Here is a 24,125-nt window from a genome sequence, read left to right as displayed (position 1 = left end):
GTATTTTTTCCATTTACTCATTTTCAATTATAATCAAGGCACATTTTATTTTTATTCATGAAAAATATTTAAATATAGAAAAGAAGGACACATTGTTCACTTCCTCCCCCGTAATTCTTTATCAAAAATATTTATTTTGAAATGAAAAAGCTAAGAAATCTTAATTTTGTTAGTGTTCTCTAGGTTATCTCGTCTTCATACTCTGACATATTCTAGCCTGTCCTTTCATAAAATAGTGATGTTTTTAGTGTTCTATCGAACTTTCGAAAAAAAAAAAAAATACCTGATAACCGTTTAGACAAAACAAATATGTTGGAAAAATCTAACAGCGAGTGATTCTTAACAGCTAAAAGATACATTTTTCTTTTACAATACAACTTTTAAATCTTACGGGAAACTATTCCAAGCTTTCACTGTAACCTCGCTCTAACTTATCCCCATCCCTCCCCCCCCCTCCCCCCCCAAAATAAAACCAAACAAACAAACCCGCAATACTATTGTCATTCTTATAGTCAGCACTCAATTGTTCACACACAAATGTGTTTTAAGCTGCTAAAGACATGATTCAAACGCCCAGAAAGTCCTTTGTTCTATATGTTTGCTCTCCATTTTTATTTAAAACCTTTTACATTTTTATTTTATGGGTTATTGTTGAAGATCGTACGATGACGTATGGTTGTTATCACATACTTCCTTTGGTTTCTTATGGAAATTTGTCCATTGACAACAAACATACCACATCATCTACCTTATATAAGTATTGTATAAACTACAACGTATTTTGGTGATCTTGCAAAATGATCGTAATCCCGAAAATCGTAAACATATTTTCTTATCTTAAAAGGGGGCAAGAAGGGTGCCATTAACCGGCCAATAAATAAGATTAGTTAATTTAAAAAAAAAAAAAAAAAAATAGGGGTATTCTTTCTCTCATAATTACAGTAAACAGATTCACAACAATGTCAATTTCAAGAAAGCAGACAACAGCTTATTAGTCAATAACAGTACAGCATCAATGATCTTGAATATATGCCACTTTTAACTAAAACATAAAAGCACAGAACCAGGACATAGGAGCACAGAACCAGGACCGTTTTTTTTATCACCAGCACAGCGTCAGGACAGTTCCGTTTAACGAACTTGCACGACTTTTGCATTATAATATTGTTGTTATGTACTTTGCATGGTACTTATGACACATTAGAGAAAAATTAAGCAATAAAACAGTCGTTTTATTGCCGTTCTGATACAATGTAAACAAACCCCCCAGCACAGAATCAGGACCCACCAGCACCCGTCAGGACCAAATCACCAGCACAGTACGTTCTCTCGCAGGACAACCATACCCACCGTGATGTTAAGTTATCTTGAATCTGTTAAATGTGGAGCCAACATAAAGAACAACGTCAACGCAATAATGGTCCATATTTTTTTTCTTTTTTACTAAACCAGGACAAGGGAATAATGAAAGTAATGCCAACTGAATGTTTTGTACTGCTTCTGCTATTGAAAAGGATTTAGTTTTTGCAGAAATGTTTTAAATTTTCCTTGTTTCTCCTCTTCAACTTCCACAGGTTGAATACATTCCTTTACTCCAACTGTTTTAATGATTTCCTCCAAACATCTAGCACCTCTCCCTACATTTACCAAGGCTTGAACCAACACACTAATGGTGGGCTTCACTTTCTGATCTTCTCTCCATTGGAATAATATTTCCTTACATTCTGCCACTAAATGTAATCCATTTTCATACTGGATTATATTTAATAATGTTACAGGTAATCCTAGTTCTATACCAAGAGGGAAGGATACTTCACCAATTACTTGTGCCAACTTATCTAATATTTCATCTGTTGGAATTAAATCCAAGTATTCTTCATTGAAATCTGTAAAATATTCTTATTTTTATTAAGTTATTTACGAATAGTTAATAATATAAATACAAGTACTTCAAACATATACATCACATAACCTTTCGAAATATAAATATAAATTAATAAACCAGTGTGTCATGTTCTAGCAAAAATACTAACATTATGAAAAACGGTGACAAAAATAAAGGTTCACATCAAAGCAATTTCGCTCAAAAAGGAGCACTGGTGTTTTGAAGTATTGAAAGCATGCATCATTTAACGGTTTCTAAGTGCATTATGTTTACACAATGTAACTGCACATCCATTGCTGATCCTATAAAAGGTTGACTTTTTAACAAATAAATGGGGAATGTGTCCATGAGACACAGATGATGCTGCCACTTGCATATAACGTCAGAAAGGGGCTTAATTCAAGAACTTATCTGCGTTTTGTGATGATAATCATTTTGTATAAGATTCATAATATTTAGTTGAGGCAAACTAAAGTGAGAGAAAGGAAACGAAATTTGTTTTACAATTGTAAAGGGGCATAACTCTAAAAAGGTAAAAGTGACGCAACATAAATTCAAAATTGATCTGAAATTTGTTATGATATTCATTGTATTTAAGATTTATAACATTTGGTTGAGGCAAACTAAAGTTAGAGAACGGAAATACTGCCGGACGTTAAGACGGACAAGGGTTAAACGTGCTTCTTAGTGTGTGTGTGTATATAAATCGAACTTACGAATAACTGAATGAGGGTTTCTTATTGGTAATTAGTCAAGATAAGTGTTCCTTAGTCATATATTTTGTCTCAAAGATCATATTTACATTTGACAGTATCAATTTGTGTCTGCAAGTTTTAAAGATAATAACAAAAAGCAAACAAGAATGTGTCCATAGTACACGGATGCCCCACTCACACTATAATTTTCCATGTTCAGTGGACCATGACATTGGGGTCAAAACTTTAATTTGGAATTAAAATTAGAAAGATCATAACATAGGGAACATGTGTACTAAGTTTCAAGTAGATGGGACTAACTTTATCACAAACTACCTTGACCAAAAACTTTAACCTGAACTCTCCACTTTCATTTTCTGTGTTCAGTGGACCATGAAATTGGGATCAAAACTATGATTTGGAATTCAAATTAGAAAGATCATATCATTGGGAACATGTGTACTAAGTTTCAAGTGGATTGGACTTCAACTTCATCAAAAACTACCTTGACCAAAAACTTAAACCTGAAGTGGGACGAACAGAAGCACAGACGAACGAACGGAAGAACGGATGCACAGAGCAGAAAACATAATGCCCCTCTACTATCGTAGGTGGGGCATACAAATGTGGGTAGAAATTGCTTTTCAAGGGAAATTACGTCTTAAGAAGAGACTAATTACACCAAAGTAATAGTTAAACTTCTTAGTCAAAAATGAACTGACAAGGCCATGACAAAAAATCAAAACGACCAAAAGTCAAACAACAGTGTACATGTACATAACACAACATAGGAAACTAAAGACTGGGCAACACAAACCCCATCAAAAACTAGGGGTGATCGCAGGTGCTCTTGAAAGAGTATCAGAATCTGTTCCACATCTAACATCCGTCGTGTTACTCTGGATAAATATGTTGATAAGCTGAACCCAATTGACTAGGAATCATGCAATTGACAACTACAGACATGTTTTCTTGTTTGATATTCGCATCATGATGCCCTTTCTTTTCCTCAAACTATTGTTTATTTTGCAACAATGGTAAACACTAAATTCTAAAGGCAATACCTCGCGAAAGAGATCAATTGAAAAATTCCTCAATGTCGACTTATTTGTAGATCTGATTTTGTTACAGAACGTTATCTATAAAAAAAATATCTGCCACAGTTTCCACAACAAAGGCAAAAGGGTAAAAAAGCGTCTTTCAATGGCAATAACGCTAGTATTGGATTAATTGGCAATGCTGACTTATTTGTAGATCTAAATTTGCTGATCATTCTTCTTTTGTTTTAGATTCTCTCAATGTTTTCTTTTTTCTGCTACATGTACATTATGTACAAAAAATGCTTCAAAGGTACTCATATAAGTGTTCAATTGACGATTTCTATATATTTTCACTTTAGAATAAGGTCTTATCTGGATTTAACTTGAAGTTCATCGATAATATTCAAACTTATCATTTAAAAGTCAGCGATGCATCAATACCTAATAATATGACACCAACAAATCAACAAATCTAGTACTGTGTGTGGTAGATTTATAATCACACATAAAGCCAGTATTGAAATCAATATATATTGTCTTTGCCAACTTGTCTTATACTCAAAGTAAGATAAACAGTACAAACGTTATCAAAGACAAACAAAACCAGAATTTATATTCCTGGGCACCATGCCTCTGGCAACCTAACTGAAATTAAAGTCAAACCCCTTACATGGGATATGATTTTAAAAAGTTCAAAGCATAATATACAGTTTATTTTAATTTACCTTCAGGTTCAGGTTGATGTGACCTCAAACTCAATGTTAAACACTTAAACTAAAACCTAAAAATGTCTCAATTTCAAACTTCTACTGAAAAAAATAATACCCCCTATTTATCATTATTGTATGTATGCATACTAAAGGTTTTTTTTCTCAACTTCTTTGATATCCTTTAGAGTTCTCCAATATTTTGATATACATAGTCCAACTATCATATCATTTGAAGGATTAAAATGGACTCCACAGCAACCACCACACACACATATATCCAGTTAGCGACAAAGAAAAAAAGACAAGATTCAAAACCATCAAGCCAAAAAATATCAAGATTAACTGAAAAGTAATGTCTCATTGTCAATCATACAACATTATCTTATGTTTATATGATAATAACTTTCAGGCACCAACTATTCATACAAATTATTTAATTTTTCGAACCTCTGAAATATGAAGTTGAGCATTCAAAGTTCCCATCATTGTTACCGAAACACACTTATTCTTTTTCAGTGAGTTTCAATATTTCCCTGCTTGAATGTTTTAATCAACATTTTCAAGATACTAGCTTAACTTGTTAAGAATGAAGACTTATTTTTAATCATAAGCAAATTCATTTATATAAGCAAACACATGTTAGGTATTTTATCGTTTTGAAATATTTTCTTCTCCTGTAAAGCACAATAAAAATGTAAAATAAAAAACGTAGGCTGTTTTCAATGACACTTCAAATAGCTTGACGTTATAATGAATTTAGCACCATCCATTGCCCATTAAATTACTTGCTCATTGAGCCAATAATTAAATAAAAATAGAATGCGAATCAGACTGTGTATTGCATAAACGTGCATCACAAGCTTACACGAATCTCCATCTAATCATATTTTATATGCCTTTATATTTACTTTACTACTTTCCATCAACTGTTTCGCCTCGGTGGCGGAGCGGTCTAAGAAGTTCAACTACTGTACCAATCACTAGCCTGTCAACACTGAGGTTGTGAGTTCGAATCCCACAGGTGACAGGTGTGCTCAGCTCTAATCTTAAGTGACTATATAGTCAGTTTTCCTACAGATGATTGGCGAGTCTATGCACGCACTCCGGCAACCTCAACAAATAAAAGTAACGCCATGAAATACCACAATAAATCAACTGTTTCAATAAAGAACCTATGTTTTGCTTTCATCCACAGTTTAAAGTATTTTAATTGAAAAACATACCACACTGTCTCTTTCTGATTCTTTTAACCTATAAAGATATTTTATAAATAAATATAGATTATATGTGTACTGCGTTTCAAGTTGATGATACCAAAACATCTTCTTTACAAGTGAACATTTTAGTTCTATAAAACCAGGTTTAATTCACCATTTTATACATTTGAAAATTAATGTTCATGTACCATGTCAGGAATATGACAGTTGTTGTCCATTCGTTTGATGTGTTTTATCACTTGATTTTGCCATTTGATTAGGGACTTTCCGTTTTGAATTTTCCTCGGAGTTCAGTATTTTTGTAATATTACTTTTTGTTTTATTCATTTGTTTAAATCTTATTCCTTTTATATTTAGTTATATCATTTTCTTTATAAATGATTCCATCTGATTTCAAAATAATTTTACCTTTCAACTACCTTTTTTTTAAATGTTGTTCTAGAACAACACCCAATATCTAAAACAAAATATATCGGATTCATTTTTTGGCACTCAAGGAGTAGATTTTATAAAATTTAGGCATTCCAGTAAGGCTCTGTACTGTTATGCCATTGGCGACTGAAAGACTTAATTACCACAAATTCACACTATTCGAAGGTAAAATAGAAATGGTGGAATGTTTTACGGACAATGACGATTGAAGAACAATTTCATCTCAACCGTGTTGTTCTTAAAACAAGCAATTTAAGTTTCCTGAGGTATAAGAGCCATCAAGGACGAGCTCATGAGGTACTTTTTAACAGACAAAGCAGACGTATGTCGTATAGTCAGTTTGTATTTTGAATCAGGAGAGGCAAAACACTTTGCAAGAAAAACAGAAATCTGTTTTGTTGTCAATACTATCAGGAAAATATTCCTATTGCAGGAAAGGGTACATCAAGACTTTAAAAAATGGATAAGTCTGCATGACTTTGAATAGTCAGTAAACGAACAACACATTGATCTACAGTCATCAACTGCCTATATAGACTTCAGTTTTATATCTATTGTGTGTATGATCGAGTTAAGCCATTTCAATTGATATTTTTAAGTGTGTCTTTCTTTGTTGTTATGTTATTCTTTTGTTTCAGGTAAGAATACAGATTTTGTACTTATTTAAACGTTTTAATCCTCTGCATTTGTTTGCACCTGTCTTAAGTCAAGAACCTGCTGTTCAGTAGTTGACGTTTGTTTATTTGTTTCATAATGTTTCTTTGTCTCGTTTGTATATTGATTAGACAGTTGGTTTTTCTTTTGAAAGGTTTTACACTTGCTGTTCGGTGTGAGCCAAGGCTATGTGTTGAAGACCGTACTTTGACCTATATTTGTTTACTTTTATAAAATTGGACTTGGATCGAGAGTTGTATTATCGGCAATCATACCACATCTTGTAATATCTATTTAGCCAGAAAAAACGATCATTTTCCAATGAACCATTAACACGAGGTGGATGTCAGATGATACCTGCCAGACAGACAGACCTTAAAATCATTCCATACACAAAATAGGGTTGTTTTTTTGTATAAAGTTTAAGAAAAAACAGACCAAAAAATCAAAAGCTAAACATTGAGCAATGCACAATGAAAATGAGGTCATGGTCAAATAAAACCTGCAAAATTGACATGTACGTCATAAAATATTTCCATACACCAAATGATGTTGACCTATTACATACAGTATCAGAAAAACAGACCAAAACAAAAAACTAGAGGCTCTAAAGAGCCTGTGTCGCTCACCTTGGTATATGTGAATATTAAACAAAGGAAGCAGATGAATTCATGACAAAATTGTGTTTTGTTGATGGTGATGTGTTTTTAAATCTTACTTTACTAAACAGTCTTGCTGCTTACAATTATCTCTATCTATAATGAAATTGGCCCAGTAGTATCAGTGGAAATGTTAATTAAAAATTTACAAATTTTATGAAAATTGTTAAAAATTGACTATAAAGGACAATAACTCCTTAGGGGGTCAATTGACCATTTCGGTCATGTTGACTTATTTATAGATCCTACTTTGCTGAACATTATTGCTGTTTACAGTTTATCTTTATCTATAATAATATTCAAGATAAAAACCAAAAACAGCAAAATTTCCTTAAAATTACCAATTCAGGGGCAGCAACCCAACAACAGGTTGTCAGATTCATCTTCCAATTACAGGGCAGATAGATTTTGATCTGATAAACAAATTCACCCCAAGTCAGATTGCTCTAAATGCTTTGGTTTTGAGTTATAAGCCAAAAACTGCATTTTACCCCACTGTTCTATTTTTAGCCTTTGTGGCCATCTTGGTTGGTTGACCTGGTCACGCCACACATTTTTTAAACTAGATACCCCAAAGATGATTGTTGCCAAGTTTGGATTAATTTGGCCCAGTAGTTTCTGAGGAGAAGATTTTTGTAAGGATAACTAAGATTTACGAAAAAATGGTTAAAAATTGACTATAAAGGGCAATAACTCCTAAACGGATCAACTGACCATTTCGGTCATGATGACTTATTTGTAGATAATACTTTGTTGAACATTATTGCTGTTTACAGTTTATCTCTATCTATAATAATATTCAAGATAAAAACCAAAAACAGCAAAATTTCCTTAAAATTACCAATTCAGGAGCAGCAACCCAACAACCAATTGACTGATTCATCTGAAAATTTCAGGGCAGATAGATCTTGACTTGATAAACATTTTTATCCGTGTCAGATTTCCTCAAAAGGTTTTTGTTTTTGAGTTATAAGCCAAAAACTGCATTTTACCCCTATGTTCTATTTTTAGCCGTGGCGGCCATCTTGGTTGGTTGACCTGGTCGCGCCACACATTTTAAAAACTAGATACCCCAAAGATGATTGTGGCCAAGTTTGGATTAACTTGGCCCAGTAGTTTCAGAGGAGAAGATCTTTGTAAAAGATTACTTTAATTTACGAAAAATGGTTAAAAATTTACTATAAAGGGCAATAACTCCTAAACGGGTCAACTGACCATTTTGATCATGTTGAATTATTTGTAGATCTTACTTTGCTGAACATTATTGCTGTTTACAGTTTATCTCTATCTATAATAATATTCAAGATAAAAACCAAAAACAGCAAAATTTCCTTAAAATTACCAATTCAGGGGCAGCAACCCAACAACCGATTGACTGATTCATCTGAAAATTTCAGGGCAGATAGATCTTGACCTGATAAACATATTTACCCCCATGTCAGATTTGCTCTAAATGCTTTTGTTTTTGAGTTATAAGCCAAAAACTGCATTTTACCCCTATGTTCTATTTTTAGCCCTGGCGGCCATCTTGGTTGGTTGACCGGGTCACGCCACACATTTTTTGAACTAGATACCCCAATGATGATTGTGGCCAAGTTTGGTTTGATTTGGTCCAGTAGTTTCAGAGGAGAAGATTTTTGTAAAAGTTAACAACGACGACGGACGCCGGACGACGACGGACGCAAAGTGATGGGCCAGGTGAGCTAAAAAAAGCTTAACATTCTGAAATGGACCATGAAAATGAGGTCAGGGTCAAATAAAAGTTAACCTGCAAGTCAAACCTGCACATCGTAAAATATTTCCATGCACCCGATATAGTTGACCTATTTCATACAGTAAAAGAAAACCAGACCGAACACAAAAACTTAACTTAACCACTGGACCATGAAAATGAGGTCAAGGTCAGATGACAACTGCAAGTTGTACATGTACACCTTACAATCATACATCAAATATAGTAGACTTATTGCTTATAGTATCTGAGATATGCACTTGACCACGAACTTTAACGTTGTTCTCTGATCCATTAAATGAGGTCGAGGTCAAGTAAACCAACTGTGTGACAGGCATGCCGACCTTGTAAAGAACGAATATACATGTACCAATATAGTTATCCTATTTCGCATTATAAGAGAGAAATTAACATTACATTTTTTTTTCAAGTAGTCACTTAATTAATAAGATGAGGTCAAGGACAGTGGACATATTACAGACATACAAACTTCATATCGTAAGGCTTCTATATACAAATTATGGAGCATCCAGGTCTTCTACCTTCTGAATTTTTAAGCCTTTGAGAAGTTAAATAATGCAGCCGCCGGAAATCATTCCTATGTCGAGCTTTCTGCGACAAAAGTGAAAAAAGGGATATTCAATCAGACGACTTTTCGGACTCTTAAAAAAAGTAAGTTCACAAAAATAATGAACTCCGAGGAAAATGTCATGTTTCTGACTTGGTACATTTATTTTCAAATGTAGATAATGGTGGAATGAACCTGGTTTTATAGCGCTTAACCTCTCACTTGTACGACAGTCGCGTCAATTTCCATTATATTGACAATGATGCATGAACAAAATGTCACAAATAAGGGTACAAAAACAACACGATCACCAAAAACTAGGGATGTTTCCAGGTGTTACGGAAGGGGAAGCAGATCAAATTTTTCTTGACATAACATTATGATCATGGACATGAAGGCTTGAAATCTGGGAAAATTTGCACATATTTTAGAGCATAAAACCAATAGCACATAACAATAACAGCCATTTGTTAAGCCAGATGTTCGAATGTGTTTATAGGTTTTTTCTTCTTATTTCTACAATTTATGAATACATCATTTTCTTAAACAGCATGTTGATTCCATTTTATTTATACAGATAGACATACTATAAAAAGATCATGTTGATTTATAAAATCTCGTCGACGATAGTAAGCCTTAAAGGTTTGTACATCAGACACGTGTTTCGGTAACATAAGACTCGTCCCTGCTAGAAACAAGACAGTTGGAAAGCCAAATCTAACACACAGTAGAAGAGTATTTTAAACTTAAAAGTTGGAAAATTTGTGCCAAATAAGAATTATTGTTAGGAGGGGGAAGGTATGGGTGTGCTTTTAGGGGGAGGGGTGGTGGCAAGAAATGTAAAATTTTATTCGATATTTCAAAATCTATCAACAGAAAATTTACAGAAAATGAAAGAATCATTGATATTTAATGTCAACAAAGACAAGCTGACGAGGTTTGTAACAACCATGCTCAGTTTCGACATGCAGATTTATACAGAGAATACGTGATTCTTTACACTTAAGTATTCATTTAAAAACCTAAAATTGAAATAAAAAAATAAAAATATAGCTTACTTGGCAGAGCATATGGGTAGTTAATCCCATCTTTGTTAAAGCATTCCACATATTCTTGAAAGTTCCTGAACATTTTTCTCTCCAGTTGACCAGTATTCTATACTTGACAATCTGAACACATCTAGGATTATTACTTTTAAGATCATCCCATTCTTGTAAAGCCATTCCAAGATGTATGGCCAATTCTCGTATTGTGGTTTCGTCAAATCTCGATGAAAATCTCTGTAGTTCAATATCACTTGGAATCTGGTTCAATGCATCTTCTTGTAAACCTGTTTAAAACAACACATACCACTAATACTGTGAATATAACCGATATCGGACTGACAATTCCAATCGACCTTTTGAGGAATTAGATTTGCTATATACTGTGGATTCATTATTATTCGTTGGATACCAATTTTCGTGGATTTCGTGGGAACAGTTGAACCACGAAATTAAATGTTCAACGAATGACAAATATTCTGATGGCTTCTATGCAAACTTTGGCAAAACCACGAAATCAAATGTCCACGAACATGTAAGTTTTCCTCAATCCACGAAAATTGGTACCCACGAAAATAAATGAATCCACAGTAAGCAAGGCAGGACAACCACAAAATATATTGTTTACATAATTAAGGCCGTTACTTTTCTCGTTTGAATTGTCTTACATTATCATTTCGGGGCCTTTCATAGCTGACTATGCGGTATGAGTTTTGCTCGTTGTTGAAGGCCGTACGGTGACCTATAGTTGTTAATTTCTGTGTCATTGTGGTCTCTTGTGGAGAGGTGTCTCATTGGCAATCACACCACATCTTCTATATGTTCTACTTTAATCTCCAATTGACAATGCTGACACCAGTCTGAAACATATTTACATTGACTGGGTTGCTATGTGAAGTTTGGTAGTGAATATTCCCACACCTTTGCTAAATTCATTAATAATGTCACATGATGTTCGACAAGAACATTTTATTTATTTTTGACCAACAAACATTTTTGAGACAGATTAAATTAATTTCCTTTTCTACTAATCAGACCTATAATGGTTTGACCATCCAATCAAGTAAAATCCATACAGCTTCCAATATCATGACTATCAGAATTATGATAAAGAACATTTTTATTGATGTTTGACCAACGTTGAGACAGATTAAATAATTTCCTTAGTCTCAAATCAGACCTATATTGGTTTGACCATCCAATCAAGTTAAAGCGTACAGCTACCAATAGCATGACTATCAGAATTATGATAAAGAACATTGTTTTCTATTGCTTTAATATAGGTTGCACTTTGTAAATACAGCTGTTTCTCAAACCACGCTTCTTTTGGGGAGATTTAGAATATTCATAGAAAATTAATTTTGTTTACATACTGGTTCCCAGTTATGCTCTCTGTGTTCCATCTCATAGAGGCATAATTTGGGAATGTTACCAGTAAATATACATGTGCATATATTGTTTACATTGAAATCTGTGGTAACCCTTCATTCGAGGTTGGGGTAGTTCAGAAAATTAGTGTTAGTTTAAACTCTGAAAAGTTCAGGGCATACAAACGTTGAAAATATGCCGCACAGCCCTATATTTTGACCTTTGAAAAAAATTTGTAGTGCATATGAACTTTCAATTCTAGAATAAGATTTTTTTCAAAACTTCATAGTAAAAGTGGTACAGTTTTAGCCGTAAAAGGAGTTCCTATGGGAAATTGCATTGTCAATATTTACAGAACTGCAACCTTAAAAATTAATCGTCAAGCCATTGTCACTGTTCCAATGAGATTAATTAATGTGCGAAATATCTTCCGCAATTTTTGCAAATCAATCAACAGCATGCTTTAACATTCCCTGAATTTGCTTCAATTCAAATTTAGAGATTCTACAACTAAAGTTGAATTGAAAACCTTGATTTTAGTAATTTTCAACAAGCAAAGCTATCTCGCAAATTCTGATTAGCGTTTGGTACAAAGGAAACATAATCCTGAAATAACTCTGAGAGCATCAGAACCACCCACATGAGCACTGGAATCTTTTAGGCAAATTGTCCATAATTCCTACGTTTGTCTTCTGGACAATGGCAATATGGCAATACTATGCAGAACCAGATCGATTGCTGTATAATTGAAATCAGAATGTCATTGGAGCATGTGGAGCAAAACGGAGAATTTGTACCAAGGATATGCGGAATTATAACATGACGTCCTTTAAACGCTTTGAGTACACACCCGTGGTAAAATATAAATATATATTGTTTGGGCTGTTCCGATCATACTCTCGCGTCATATGCTTTTTTTTATTAATGAGCTACCTGACGTCATAAAACGATAACGTCAGAATATAAGCATTTTACGAGAAAATACACGCTTTGTAAAAAGGAAAATCATCACAACAAGGAAACGCAAACAAACGATGCTAAAATGTGTTATATAAGCCATGTTTTGTATATGTTCCGGACCATATGAGTATTTGGACCATACGCGTATGGTTATGACCATATAGGTATATACTCATATGGTCCGACCGTACGTTTATGGTCGGGGTTATTTACACTATGTTACAGTTTACTTTGAATACTTCTAAACTTTTCATATGGTATGACCGTTCATTAAAAAGACGCTATCATATAGGTAATTTTATTATTTTATTATAATAAAAAGATTAGCTAAATAAAAATTAGAAGTTTCATATAGGTAATTTTACTTACTTGTCAAAACTATAATAAACACGTTTATACTGAATGTCACTACCGATGGTCATTACCAATTTGTTATTACGAGTGAATTGCAATATGTCAACTTAAACAAATAAATCCAAAACATTTCTTCAGAACTGTTACACAAGAAGTCACTGGAAAGTAACATAGTTTATTTATGGTGTCTTGTGAATATGGTGTTTTGCAGTCATTTTACGATATCTGAGATCTAGACTTCATAAAAACACCGTAGACATATCGGAATGACACAAGACCTCGGTATCACTGTACATAGCTGCAAAAAAGGCTAACTTTTCACTCGCAAACAAAAGGTGTAAATGAAAAAAGATCATGCACAACCAAGAATTGCAAATGCAAAAAGCTATGATACCGTGTGGAAGTAAATGTCACCCCAAGCCTACATGCAAGAATGTAATTAGCGATGAATACTAATTATGGCATCAATATTTAATCTTAACGTAGTCTTTGATTTATAAAATAAATACTTTGTCATGTATTAAACAATCATTGTTTTTTTTAGATAAAGTTTTTGTATTACTGAAACGTTTATAATGTAATTTAAAAAAAAATACCTATATGGTCCAAATACGCGTATGGTCGGACCATATGAGTATACGCATATGCCCATGACCATACGCGTATGGTCCAAATACTCATATGGTCCGGAACATATACACATAAGACATATAAATACACTTATATAAGTTCCTCCAAACCCATCTAAATATGTTATTGTAAATAGTTTTAGCTGCCACTTATTCAGTTTGCTCCGTTCTTTTACGTCAATTTAATAGTGCGTTCATTTATCAGAACGGCAAATAATGCCTTTACCTAGAGCCCTTCGATCCAAAACAATTGTCGTATTTGTCCTATTAGAATCGAAATAATTCATGGGGGCTTAAATATATCTTGATTTTACCACAGGTTGTCCCTTTATGACAAATATTTTACCCTGAGCGATAGCAGGGGGGTAAAATATCGGCATAAAGAGACAACCCGTGGTAAAATCAAGATATATTCAAGCCCCCATGAATAAGTTCTTAATTGATCTGAATCAATTTCCAAACGTAAGCAGATTGTTGCATGTGTAATGTATTATCTTGCCAAAACCGGAAATGAGATCATTCAAACGTGCAGCATATGATGTTTGAGCGAAAATAAACAAACCAAGCAATACAAAAATGAATAAGAAATGTTCAAAAAAGTATACCGAAGAAATCGTTTATAAGATATCAAAGGTTGGGAAAGAAAAGAACAAAGATAGTATAATAGCAATAGGGCAGTGGATGAAAAGAAGTTGATGCTGTTTTTGATAAAATAAGAAGTAAATATAGGATTCCTGATTTGATATCAATTTGATTGAAACTGCAAACAACCCTAACACAAGCAGTTAATGCATATGTTTTGCTCTGAAGGAATTTCGAAGAAAAATGATATCTGATTTGATTCACAGCTCGTTGCTGAGGGTCTGGATCTACAACAAGTAGTTCATCAATGTGATTAGGCGCGAAAACGTCTTTGGGTTGCAGCAAGGTATAAACTAGTGTAATGAACAGATCAGTAATATCTAATTAAGGTTAATTACCTGGACAGTCCTCTTCACATTGTTCTTTTTCCTGAAACATATAAATAAGGCGGGCTATGTTAAACATGTTAAATTAAAGTTAATAGGAAAACAGTGTTGACGTCACATCGTGTATTTCCATTAAGGTTTATGACCCCTTCTGTAGCCATTTTTGTACGAACTTTTCAAACTTCAATTGTATCAAAACTACAGATATAATGAATAATATAGATAGGCCATTTTGTACATATTTCAAGGGGAAACTTGATGCAAGGCATTATTTTTTACTGTTTCATTAAATCTAAATGAAAAAGAGGACTTTGTGGCAAATAAATCAAGATTTTTATAAAAAATCCACAGCCTTTAATACAGAGATTTTTGTTATAAAATTTGAAACATAAATTACTTACTTGATTTTCTATGATTTGCAGTGTTTATTTTTTACAAAAAGATCTAAGCAACCTGTAAATTCCAACACACCTGGTGCTGAGTCCCTAAAGTCGAGCGCACCCTAAAAGGCGTACTGGATTTTGTCCATATTTAAATTTGTTTCAACCAATAACTACATTTATAAACTTGTTTTAAGAAAATCAATGCTAGCACTGTATGCAGTAATCCTATTTCTATCAGTCATCAAATTGCCAAACATGAGAGTACAAGGATAAAGGCTGTTGATTTTCTATAAAAATCTTGATTAATTTGCCAAAAAGTCCTTTTTTTTCTATTAAATGCAATGAAATATTATTCATTATATATGTAGTTTTGATTCAATTGAAGTTTGAAAAGTTCACACAAAAATGGCTACAGAAGGGCTCATAAACCTTAATAAATAGTTGACACAGCATAGGTTTCTGACACAGAATGAATGTGTTCTAATGAACTTAAAATTTTTGTTTTCTCTTTGAGCAATTCACTATGCTGTTCAATATTAATCCTCTCAAAAAAATGTTTGAAGAAATTTTCTATTTATTTATGAAATTTCAAATGAGAAAAATTGAACCCAATTTTTTAATCACATCCCCCTTTCCCTTATTCCAAAACTAATCTCAATTAAAATATTCTAATGGAGTTTGCAACAATAACTACTCATTTAAATACATCATAAAATATTAAGATGTAAAAAAACTGCTTGTTATCACTGAATGGTAAAGATTATTTAAATTTATCAGTTGGTAGTAAAAAGTGAATATACATTGTATATTGTATATAACAAAGATTTAAGTTGATTCTGGACAAAGAAAGATAACTCCAATTAAAAAAAATTCTTGCAATAAGATATTTCTTGCTTACTATTTTGGACAAAGAAAGATAACTCTAATTAAAAAAAAATTTGCTATTTCACAATATTGTGAAATTAGATATTTCTTGCCATTGCACAATACTGTGCAATTGAAAAGACTTGCTATTCCACAATACTTAATATAATAATTTTAGATCCTGATTTGGACCAACTTGAAAACTGGGCCCATAATCAAAAATCTAAGTACATGTTTAGATTCAGCATATCAAAGAGGCCCAAGAATTTAATTTTTGTTAAAATCAAACTTAGTTTAATTTTGGACTCTTTGGACTTTAATGTAGGCCAATTTAAAAACGGGACCAAAAATGAAGAATCTACATACACAGTTAGATTTGGCATATCAAAGAACCCCATTTATTCAATTTTTGATGAAATCAAAAAAGTTTAATTTTGGACCCCGATTTGGGCCAACTTGAAAACTGGGCCAATAATAAAAAATCTAAGTTCATTTTTAGATTCAGCATATCAAAGAACCCCAAGGATTCAATTTTTGTTAAAATCAAACTAAGTTTAATTTTGGACCCTTTGGACCTTAATGTAGACCAATTTGAAAACGGGACCAAAAGTTAAGAATCTACATACACAGTTAGATTCGGCATATCAAAGAACCCCAATTATTCAATTTTGATGAAATCAAACAAAGTTTAATTTTGGACCCTTTGGGCCCCTTTTTCCTAAACTGTTGGGACCAAAACTCCCAAAATCAATACCAACTTTCCTTTTATGGTCATTAATCTTGTGTTTAAATTTCATAGATTTCTATTTACTTATACTAACGTTATGATGCCAAAACCAAGAAAAATGCTTATTTGGGTCCCTTTTTAGCCCCTAATTCCTAAACTGCTGGGACCTAAACTCCCAAAATCAATACCAATCTTCCTTTTGTGGTCATAAACATTATGTTTAAATTTCATTGATTTCTATTTACTTAAACTAAAGTTATTGTGCGAAAACCCAGAATAATGCTTATTTGGGCCCTTTTTTGGCCCCTAATTCCTAAACTGTTGGAACCAAAACTCTCAAAATCAATCCCAACCTTTCTTTTGTGGTCATCAACCTTGTGTCAAAATTTCATAGATTTCTATTAACTTAAACTAAAGTTATAGTGCGAAAACCAAGAAAATGCTTATTTGGGCCCTTTTTGGCCCCTAATTCCTAAAATATTGGGACCAAAACTCCCAAAATCAATACCAACCTTCCTTTTATGGTCATAAACCTTGTTTTAAAATTCATAGATTTCTATTCACTTTTACTAAAGTTAGAGTGCGAAAACTAAAAGTATTCGGACGACGACGACGACGACGACGACGCCAACGTGATAGCAATATACGACGAAATTTTTTTCAAAATTTGCGGTCGTATAAAAACTTTAACATGCTATTGACTAGGGTAGATTACTTTCAAATTACAAAGAACCGGTCAACCTGTACACGAAAATATAGAAAGACGAAGCCAAAAGGGTATGTATAGATACAGGGTTTCTGCTGGAAATAATAATAAATGTGGCGATTAAAATTCGTCATTTGCGAAAAAATTTGTTTGAAAGAAATATATATAACTATTTGTTGTCATCCATCTTAGCTTGTTTATTTACTTTTTTTACGGATTTCTCGCATTTTATCCGATCAGACAATACTCGGAATTCGTCTTGAACTCATTAATATTTTGACAGGAAATCAATAATCAGCTGATTGCATTTGATAGGTATCGACAACAAAGTACTAATTAATAAAGGTGTTGATTGTGTTGTTTGACAAAATAATATGATGAAATGGCGTTCGTCACATGTCACATAAAGGATTTATTAACCCCTTGGCGACGCACGTGTTCAAAGCAAACTTTTGACGTCTCCTCTCCTTCTTGTGATGATAGTCCAGAAAATAAAACTGTTTTTATAACGAAAAATGTTCAGAAGCAAGAAAAATCTTCGATTTAAACTTTATCCTTTGGCCATGTTGACTTTGATATAGATAATTAATTTGAAAGAGTACTTTATAAATGACGTGTTTCAAGCATAGTTTTACGTCTCAACTTTTTCATTTACGATGGTCTAGAAAAGAAAAATGTCGTTATGAAGAAATCTATGCAAAAGGTTGGAAATAACCCCTCGAATGAGAGAAACCACTCACTGTAATGACTACACCTTAAATGAGGGATTGATTTCGAGTGATAAAAGCTTTTGTTTTGTTGTAAAAACCACTTCTTAGTACAAAAGGGCACATATTTTTCTTTTGAAGAAATTTCCCCAAAGAACTGTACATCTTTCTGGTATTATATGGTCAAAACATGTCCAAGAATTTTGTTATATTCCTGGACTTATATCTTATTTATTAAAAGTTAGTGGCTCCCTTTTTTAGAAAAGCTGTTCAAAATATAATGAATTTTCCCCTTTTTAAGTTAAAAAAAGTTCTTCTTTTCAAAAGTAAAGGTTTAGTGTTTATTCATTAAATGTAGACTCTAAGATAAGTTTGAGAAAATAATCCCAGAAAACAATGGAGCAAACTCATCTTATTTAGGAGGGGGGGGGGGGGTTAAAAAAAAAGGAAAAAATAATAAAGTGGCGAAAAATATATTGTTTTGCCGAAAATGGTGGCAAAAAAAAATAATTGACCCAGTGGAAACTCTGCAGATATATAAAAAAGTCACTGAGATATAATTCTTATCTTTTCCAACATAAACTATCCATCACTTTATTCTATAAAACCTAGAAACAGATTACAAGATAACATTTTAAAACATCACAATTTGTACTTTAGATGAAAACTAGCAGAACCACAAAGTATTCCAAAACAAATAAACTTATTCTATTAAAGCCATATGATTTATTACCTGATCTTGATTCCAAATATTCCACTTTTCTTTAGTATGTACAATCTTGTGTTTATTACAGATCCATTCATCAGTCGTGAGTGCTGCCTCTTCAGTTATATGGCATCCTAACTTGGAGCATGCATATTCAATGTGGAAGGGTAGTTTTTGGCTGATAGATGTGGCCTGGACTGTGGACTTATAGAACTCTGAGATTCTCTCCAATGTTGTATACATGCATTCCTTGATACCAGTGGCAATATCTGGTACAATCAGTCCATTGGAGGTTTCATGGACTATGTAGAGAAATATCTTGTTGCCTTCAACACATACAACAATATCATGTGCTTTGTCGAATGATAATCCAATGAATCCTGAAAACAGGAGTTGTTTTCCTTCATATGTCTTCACAGTCCACATACTGAGACATGCGCTAATGAGACGATTCGGTAAGGCTGGTGGTATGATTGTCCCTTTGAAAACAAAAGCTAGACTGATGGCTTTCTCTGGTGTGCATTCATGGGTCATGAATCTTGTGTCATTTCTTTGAGTGAGCATACAGGGAACAAAGAAGTTTTCCACTGGTAACCGACTTCCCGTATTAGTATCATATCTACGCTGCTCTGATAGAATATCAAGGTGGATAAGCATATCAAATATGAACTCTTTGTAGGGTGATATCTTATTGAAATGCTTTTGTTCCCAAATAAGATACAGATCTTTTCTTTGTATTATTCCACTTCCTGACATCCTTTCGAAAGTATTTCTAATAAGGCCTTTCTTTGGCCAGAAGGCAATATCTGTAAAGTAAAATTCAAACAAAGTACAAATTAAAAAAGTTTTAAACAAATCTTATTATAAAAAACGAGCTCAAAACACAACCAGATGCTCCGCAGGGCGTAGCTTTATACGACCGCAGAGGTTGAACCCTGAACGGTTGGGGCAAGTATGGACACAACATTCAAGCTGGATTCCACTCTAAATTTGGATTGTGATTAAATAGTTGACACAGCATAGGTTTCTGACACAGAATGAATGTATTCAAATGAACTTAAAATTTTTGTTTTCTCTTAGAGCAATTCACTATGCTGTTGAATATTAATCCTCTCAAAAAAATGTTTGAAGAAATTTTCTTTTTATTTATGAAATTTCAAATGAGAAAAATTGAACCCAATTTTTTATTCACATCCCCCTTTCCCTTATTCCAAAACTAATTTCAATTAAAATATTCTAATGGAGTTTGCAACAATTACTACTCATTTAAATACATCATAAAATATTAAGATGTAAAAAAAACTGCTTGTTATCACTGAATGGTAAAGATTATTTAAATTTACCAGTTGGTAGTAAAAAGTAAATATACATTGTATATTGTATATAACAAAGATTTAAGTTGATTCTGGACAAAGAAAGATAACTCCAATTAAAAAAAAATTCTTGCAGATATTTCTTTCTTACTATACTGGACAAAGAAAGATAACTCTTAATTAAAAAAAAATTTGCTATTTCACAATATTGTGAAATTAGATATTTCTTGCCATTGCACAATACTGTGCAATTGAAATGACTTGCTATTGCACAATACTTAATATAATAATTTTTGATCCTGATTTGGACCAACTTGAAAACTGGGCCCATAATCAAAAATCTAAGTACATGTTTAGATTCAGTATATCAAAGAGGCCCAAGAATTTAATTTTTGTTAAAATCAAACTTAGTTTAATTTTGGACCCTTTGCACTTTAATTTAGACCAATTTTAAAACTTGGCCAAAAATTAAGAATCTACATACACAGTTAGATTTGGCATATCAAAGAACCCCATTTATTCAATTTTTGATGAAATCAAACAATGTTTAATTTTGGACCTCGATTTGGGCCAACTTGAAAACTGGGCCAATAATCAAAAATCTAAGTACATTTTTAGATTCAGCATATCAAAGAACCCCAAGGTTTCAATTTTTGTTAAAATCAAACTAAGTTTAATTTTGGACCCTTTGGACCTTAATGTAGACCAATTTGAAAACGGGACCAAAAATTAAGAATCTACATACACAGTTAGATTCGGCATATTAAAGAACCCCAATTATTCAATTTTGATGAAATCAAACAAAGTTTAATTTTGGACCCTTTGGGCCCCTTTTTCCTTAACTGTTGGGACCAAAACTCCCAAAATCAATACCAACCTTCATTTTATAGTCATAAACCTTATGTTTAAATTTCATAGATTTCTATTTACTTATACTAACGCTATGGTTCGAAAACCAAGAAAAATGCTTATTTGGGTCCCTTTTTGGCCCCTTATTCCTAAACTGTTGGGACCGAAACTCCCAAATCAATACCAACCTTCCTTTTGTGGTCATAAACATTGTGTTTAAATTTCATTGATTTCTATTCACTTTAACAAAAGTTATTGTGCGAAAACCAAGAATAATGCTTATTTGGGCCCTTTTTTGGCCCCTAATTCCTAAACTGTTGAAACCAAAACTCCCAAAATCAATCCCAACCTTTCTTTTGTGGTCATAAACCTTGTGTCAAAATTTCATAGATTTCTATTAACTTAAACTAAAGTTATAGTGCGAAAACCAAGAAAATGCTTATTTGGGCCCTTTTTGGCCCCTAATTCCTAAAATGTTGGGACCAAAACTCCCAAAATCAATACCAGCCTTCCTTTTATGGTCATAAACCTTGTGTTAAAATTTCATAGATTTCTATTCACTTTTACTAAAGTTAGAGTGCGAAAACTAAAAGTATTCGTACGACGACGACGACGACGACGACGACGACGACGCCAACGTGATAGCAATATACGACGAAATTTTTTTCAAAATTTGCGGTCGTATAAAAAGAAAAAAATAATTTGAAGGAAATAATTTCGTGACCTCTAAAAAGAGTTTACTAACGATGTCGGGACATACATGTGACTAATTTTTAAATCTTGTCTTGCTGATTATGACGGCTTTTTTGTTTCCATTTTTCTTTTATACTTTTTAACTAAATAGGCAAAGATTTAAAACAAAAGACTGGTATCATTTGCCATTTAAGGGCACTCACTCCTATAAAAAACGATGTCTGACAGTTTTTACAGAATAGCTTATTACAAGATATCAACCTTTTGATAATGTTTGGCACTGTCATATTTTCTTGCTATTCATTTTCATTACAATAAACAAAGCTTGCATTTCGTCCCTATGTTCAATATTTAAACCCGATTAAAAAAATATATACTCTAATAACACTGATAATGACTTTGGTCTAATTTGTTTAAGTTTTGCTAAGAGGTTACATACATTACGATGATGTCAACCTTATGTATTATTTTGCAGCCATTTGAATGACTGACCGCAGCGATACAAGCACAAACTCTTTAGAAAAGATACTCCAATGAAAATTTGGTTGCAACTGTTTTAGTAGTTTCAAAGAAGAACATTTTTGACATCAAGAAATGGCAATTGTCAGGTGATCAAGTCTTTGTTTCACTGCCTTTTGTATCTGTGATTGTATATATGTAAGGCCTTTTATCTTAAAACTTTCATTTGTACACCTTCAAACATCATATCCAGTATTATAATTGGTTGATTTATGAGTGTGTTTGAGAATTTTTCTAGAAAGTTTTAGAACTGCAAATTTTTAGTTTTGAAAGTCTTTTGAATTGTTTTGACAATTATCTAGCCTAATTATAAAAAAGAAGATGTGGTATGATTGCCAATGAGACAAATGTCCACAAGAGACCAAAATGACACAGACATCAACAACTATAGGTAATCGTACGGCCTTCAACAATGAGCAAAGCCCATACCGCATAGTCAGCTATAAAAGGCCGCGATATGACAATGTAAAATAATGAGATTATTAGCATAGTATATAGACACCTGGCTGTGTTTGATGGCCATGGAGAATATACAAGTGGATATTATATCATATAATACCTGTAACAAAGGATCTCATCACTTCGACCAGAAGCAGCGGACTGATGATCACATAACCTTTCAACTGTGGGGTATCAAAATAGACTAATTTCCCCAGTGAGTGGTGAAATTGTAGAAAATCTCTCAGCTCTTCATTTGATAAGACAGACACCTTGCTGATGGAATTCAATTCTTCAACTTCTCTAAATGACAATACTTGTTTCCCCTTTACAACCAGGTTAGCAATCTCAAGTTCAAGGGGAACAGATGCATTGGGCATTGACTCTCCCCAACAAGGATGTTGAAAGGTAAGGTCTGTGATTGCTTTCTTAAGGACAACGATCTCTGGGTCTGTTTTGTCTGTGGCATTGACAAATATTTGGTTTGCAATCACCAGATGTTCTCGTCCTTCGTGGTCTTTAAATAACTCTTCTACTCCACTATACAACTCTGTACGCCGTGTTTCAATATCTTCCTATTAAAAAATACAGAAGAACAGAGAGTAATAAGATTTTATGGTGAAATGCAATGTATGTACTGACTTAGTTCATGTAAAACTAAGTTATCATTGAATCCAGTAATCCAAAATAAAAAGTTGATGATTTTAATACTCCTAAACAATTAAAAGAAAAAACTAAATAAGGGCGTGTAAAATGACAGCAAACTGTTTATTGGTTGTTCATGTAAAACAATTAAGCAATTCATGGGGCCAACTCCTAAATGCCTAAAAAAAGAATATTCAACAAATCAACATATTGAGATTGAAATGTGATAACATTAAACTATGTTAAGTGTTCTTCGTAATTGCACAAAATTGATATAAAGTGTTATTTTCCAATGAATCATGGATTATTTCCAAAAAAGCATCAATTGAATTTTGAATATTTAATTTGACCTCCATACTTTCATCACAAACATCATTTTGGAAGAGGACTAGATACAGAAGTTTTCGCACAGAAACGACATTCTGGTACATTTTCAATACATTCAAAGATCACTACACGATAACAGTAACAGTGAAATACGTCGATATAGAAATTGATTTCCATTGTGTCATCATTAAAACTTAAGTTATTGAACTGAAGAAAAAAACTCGTGTTTTTCAATTTGTTGGTAAAAATCTTATCTTCAAAGTCTGTAATAGATTCTTGATTTTAAAATATTTGAACCTTTCGAATAAGTAAAGAGACATTGCAGAAATGTGCA

General features: G+C 32.9%; 1 protein-coding gene across 1 annotated transcript in view; it reads right to left on the bottom strand.

The window, feature by feature from the left end:
* Positions 1-1,381: 1,381 nt before the first annotated feature.
* The window catches only part of LOC134684951 (uncharacterized), a 66,177-nt gene continuing 43,433 nt past the window's right edge, over positions 1,382-24,125 (bottom strand). Inside the window, exons 11-16 of the mRNA XM_063544273.1 lie at positions 22,941-23,394; positions 19,035-19,813; positions 14,927-14,957; positions 10,651-10,922; positions 5,554-5,581; positions 1,382-1,886 (exon numbers count right to left, since the gene is read on the bottom strand). Of these exons, the coding sequence (XP_063400343.1) occupies positions 1,504-1,886; positions 5,554-5,581; positions 10,651-10,922; positions 14,927-14,957; positions 19,035-19,813; positions 22,941-23,394 (1,947 nt within the window). The 3' untranslated portion in view covers positions 1,382-1,503. The remainder of the gene's footprint in view (positions 1,887-5,553; positions 5,582-10,650; positions 10,923-14,926; positions 14,958-19,034; positions 19,814-22,940; positions 23,395-24,125) is intronic.

Source organism: Mytilus trossulus, chromosome 9 (assembly GCF_036588685.1).
Source record: "Mytilus trossulus isolate FHL-02 chromosome 9, PNRI_Mtr1.1.1.hap1, whole genome shotgun sequence".
NCBI lineage: Eukaryota > Metazoa > Mollusca > Bivalvia > Mytilida > Mytilidae > Mytilus > Mytilus trossulus.
This window is presented reverse-complemented; position numbering and strand designations above follow the sequence as displayed.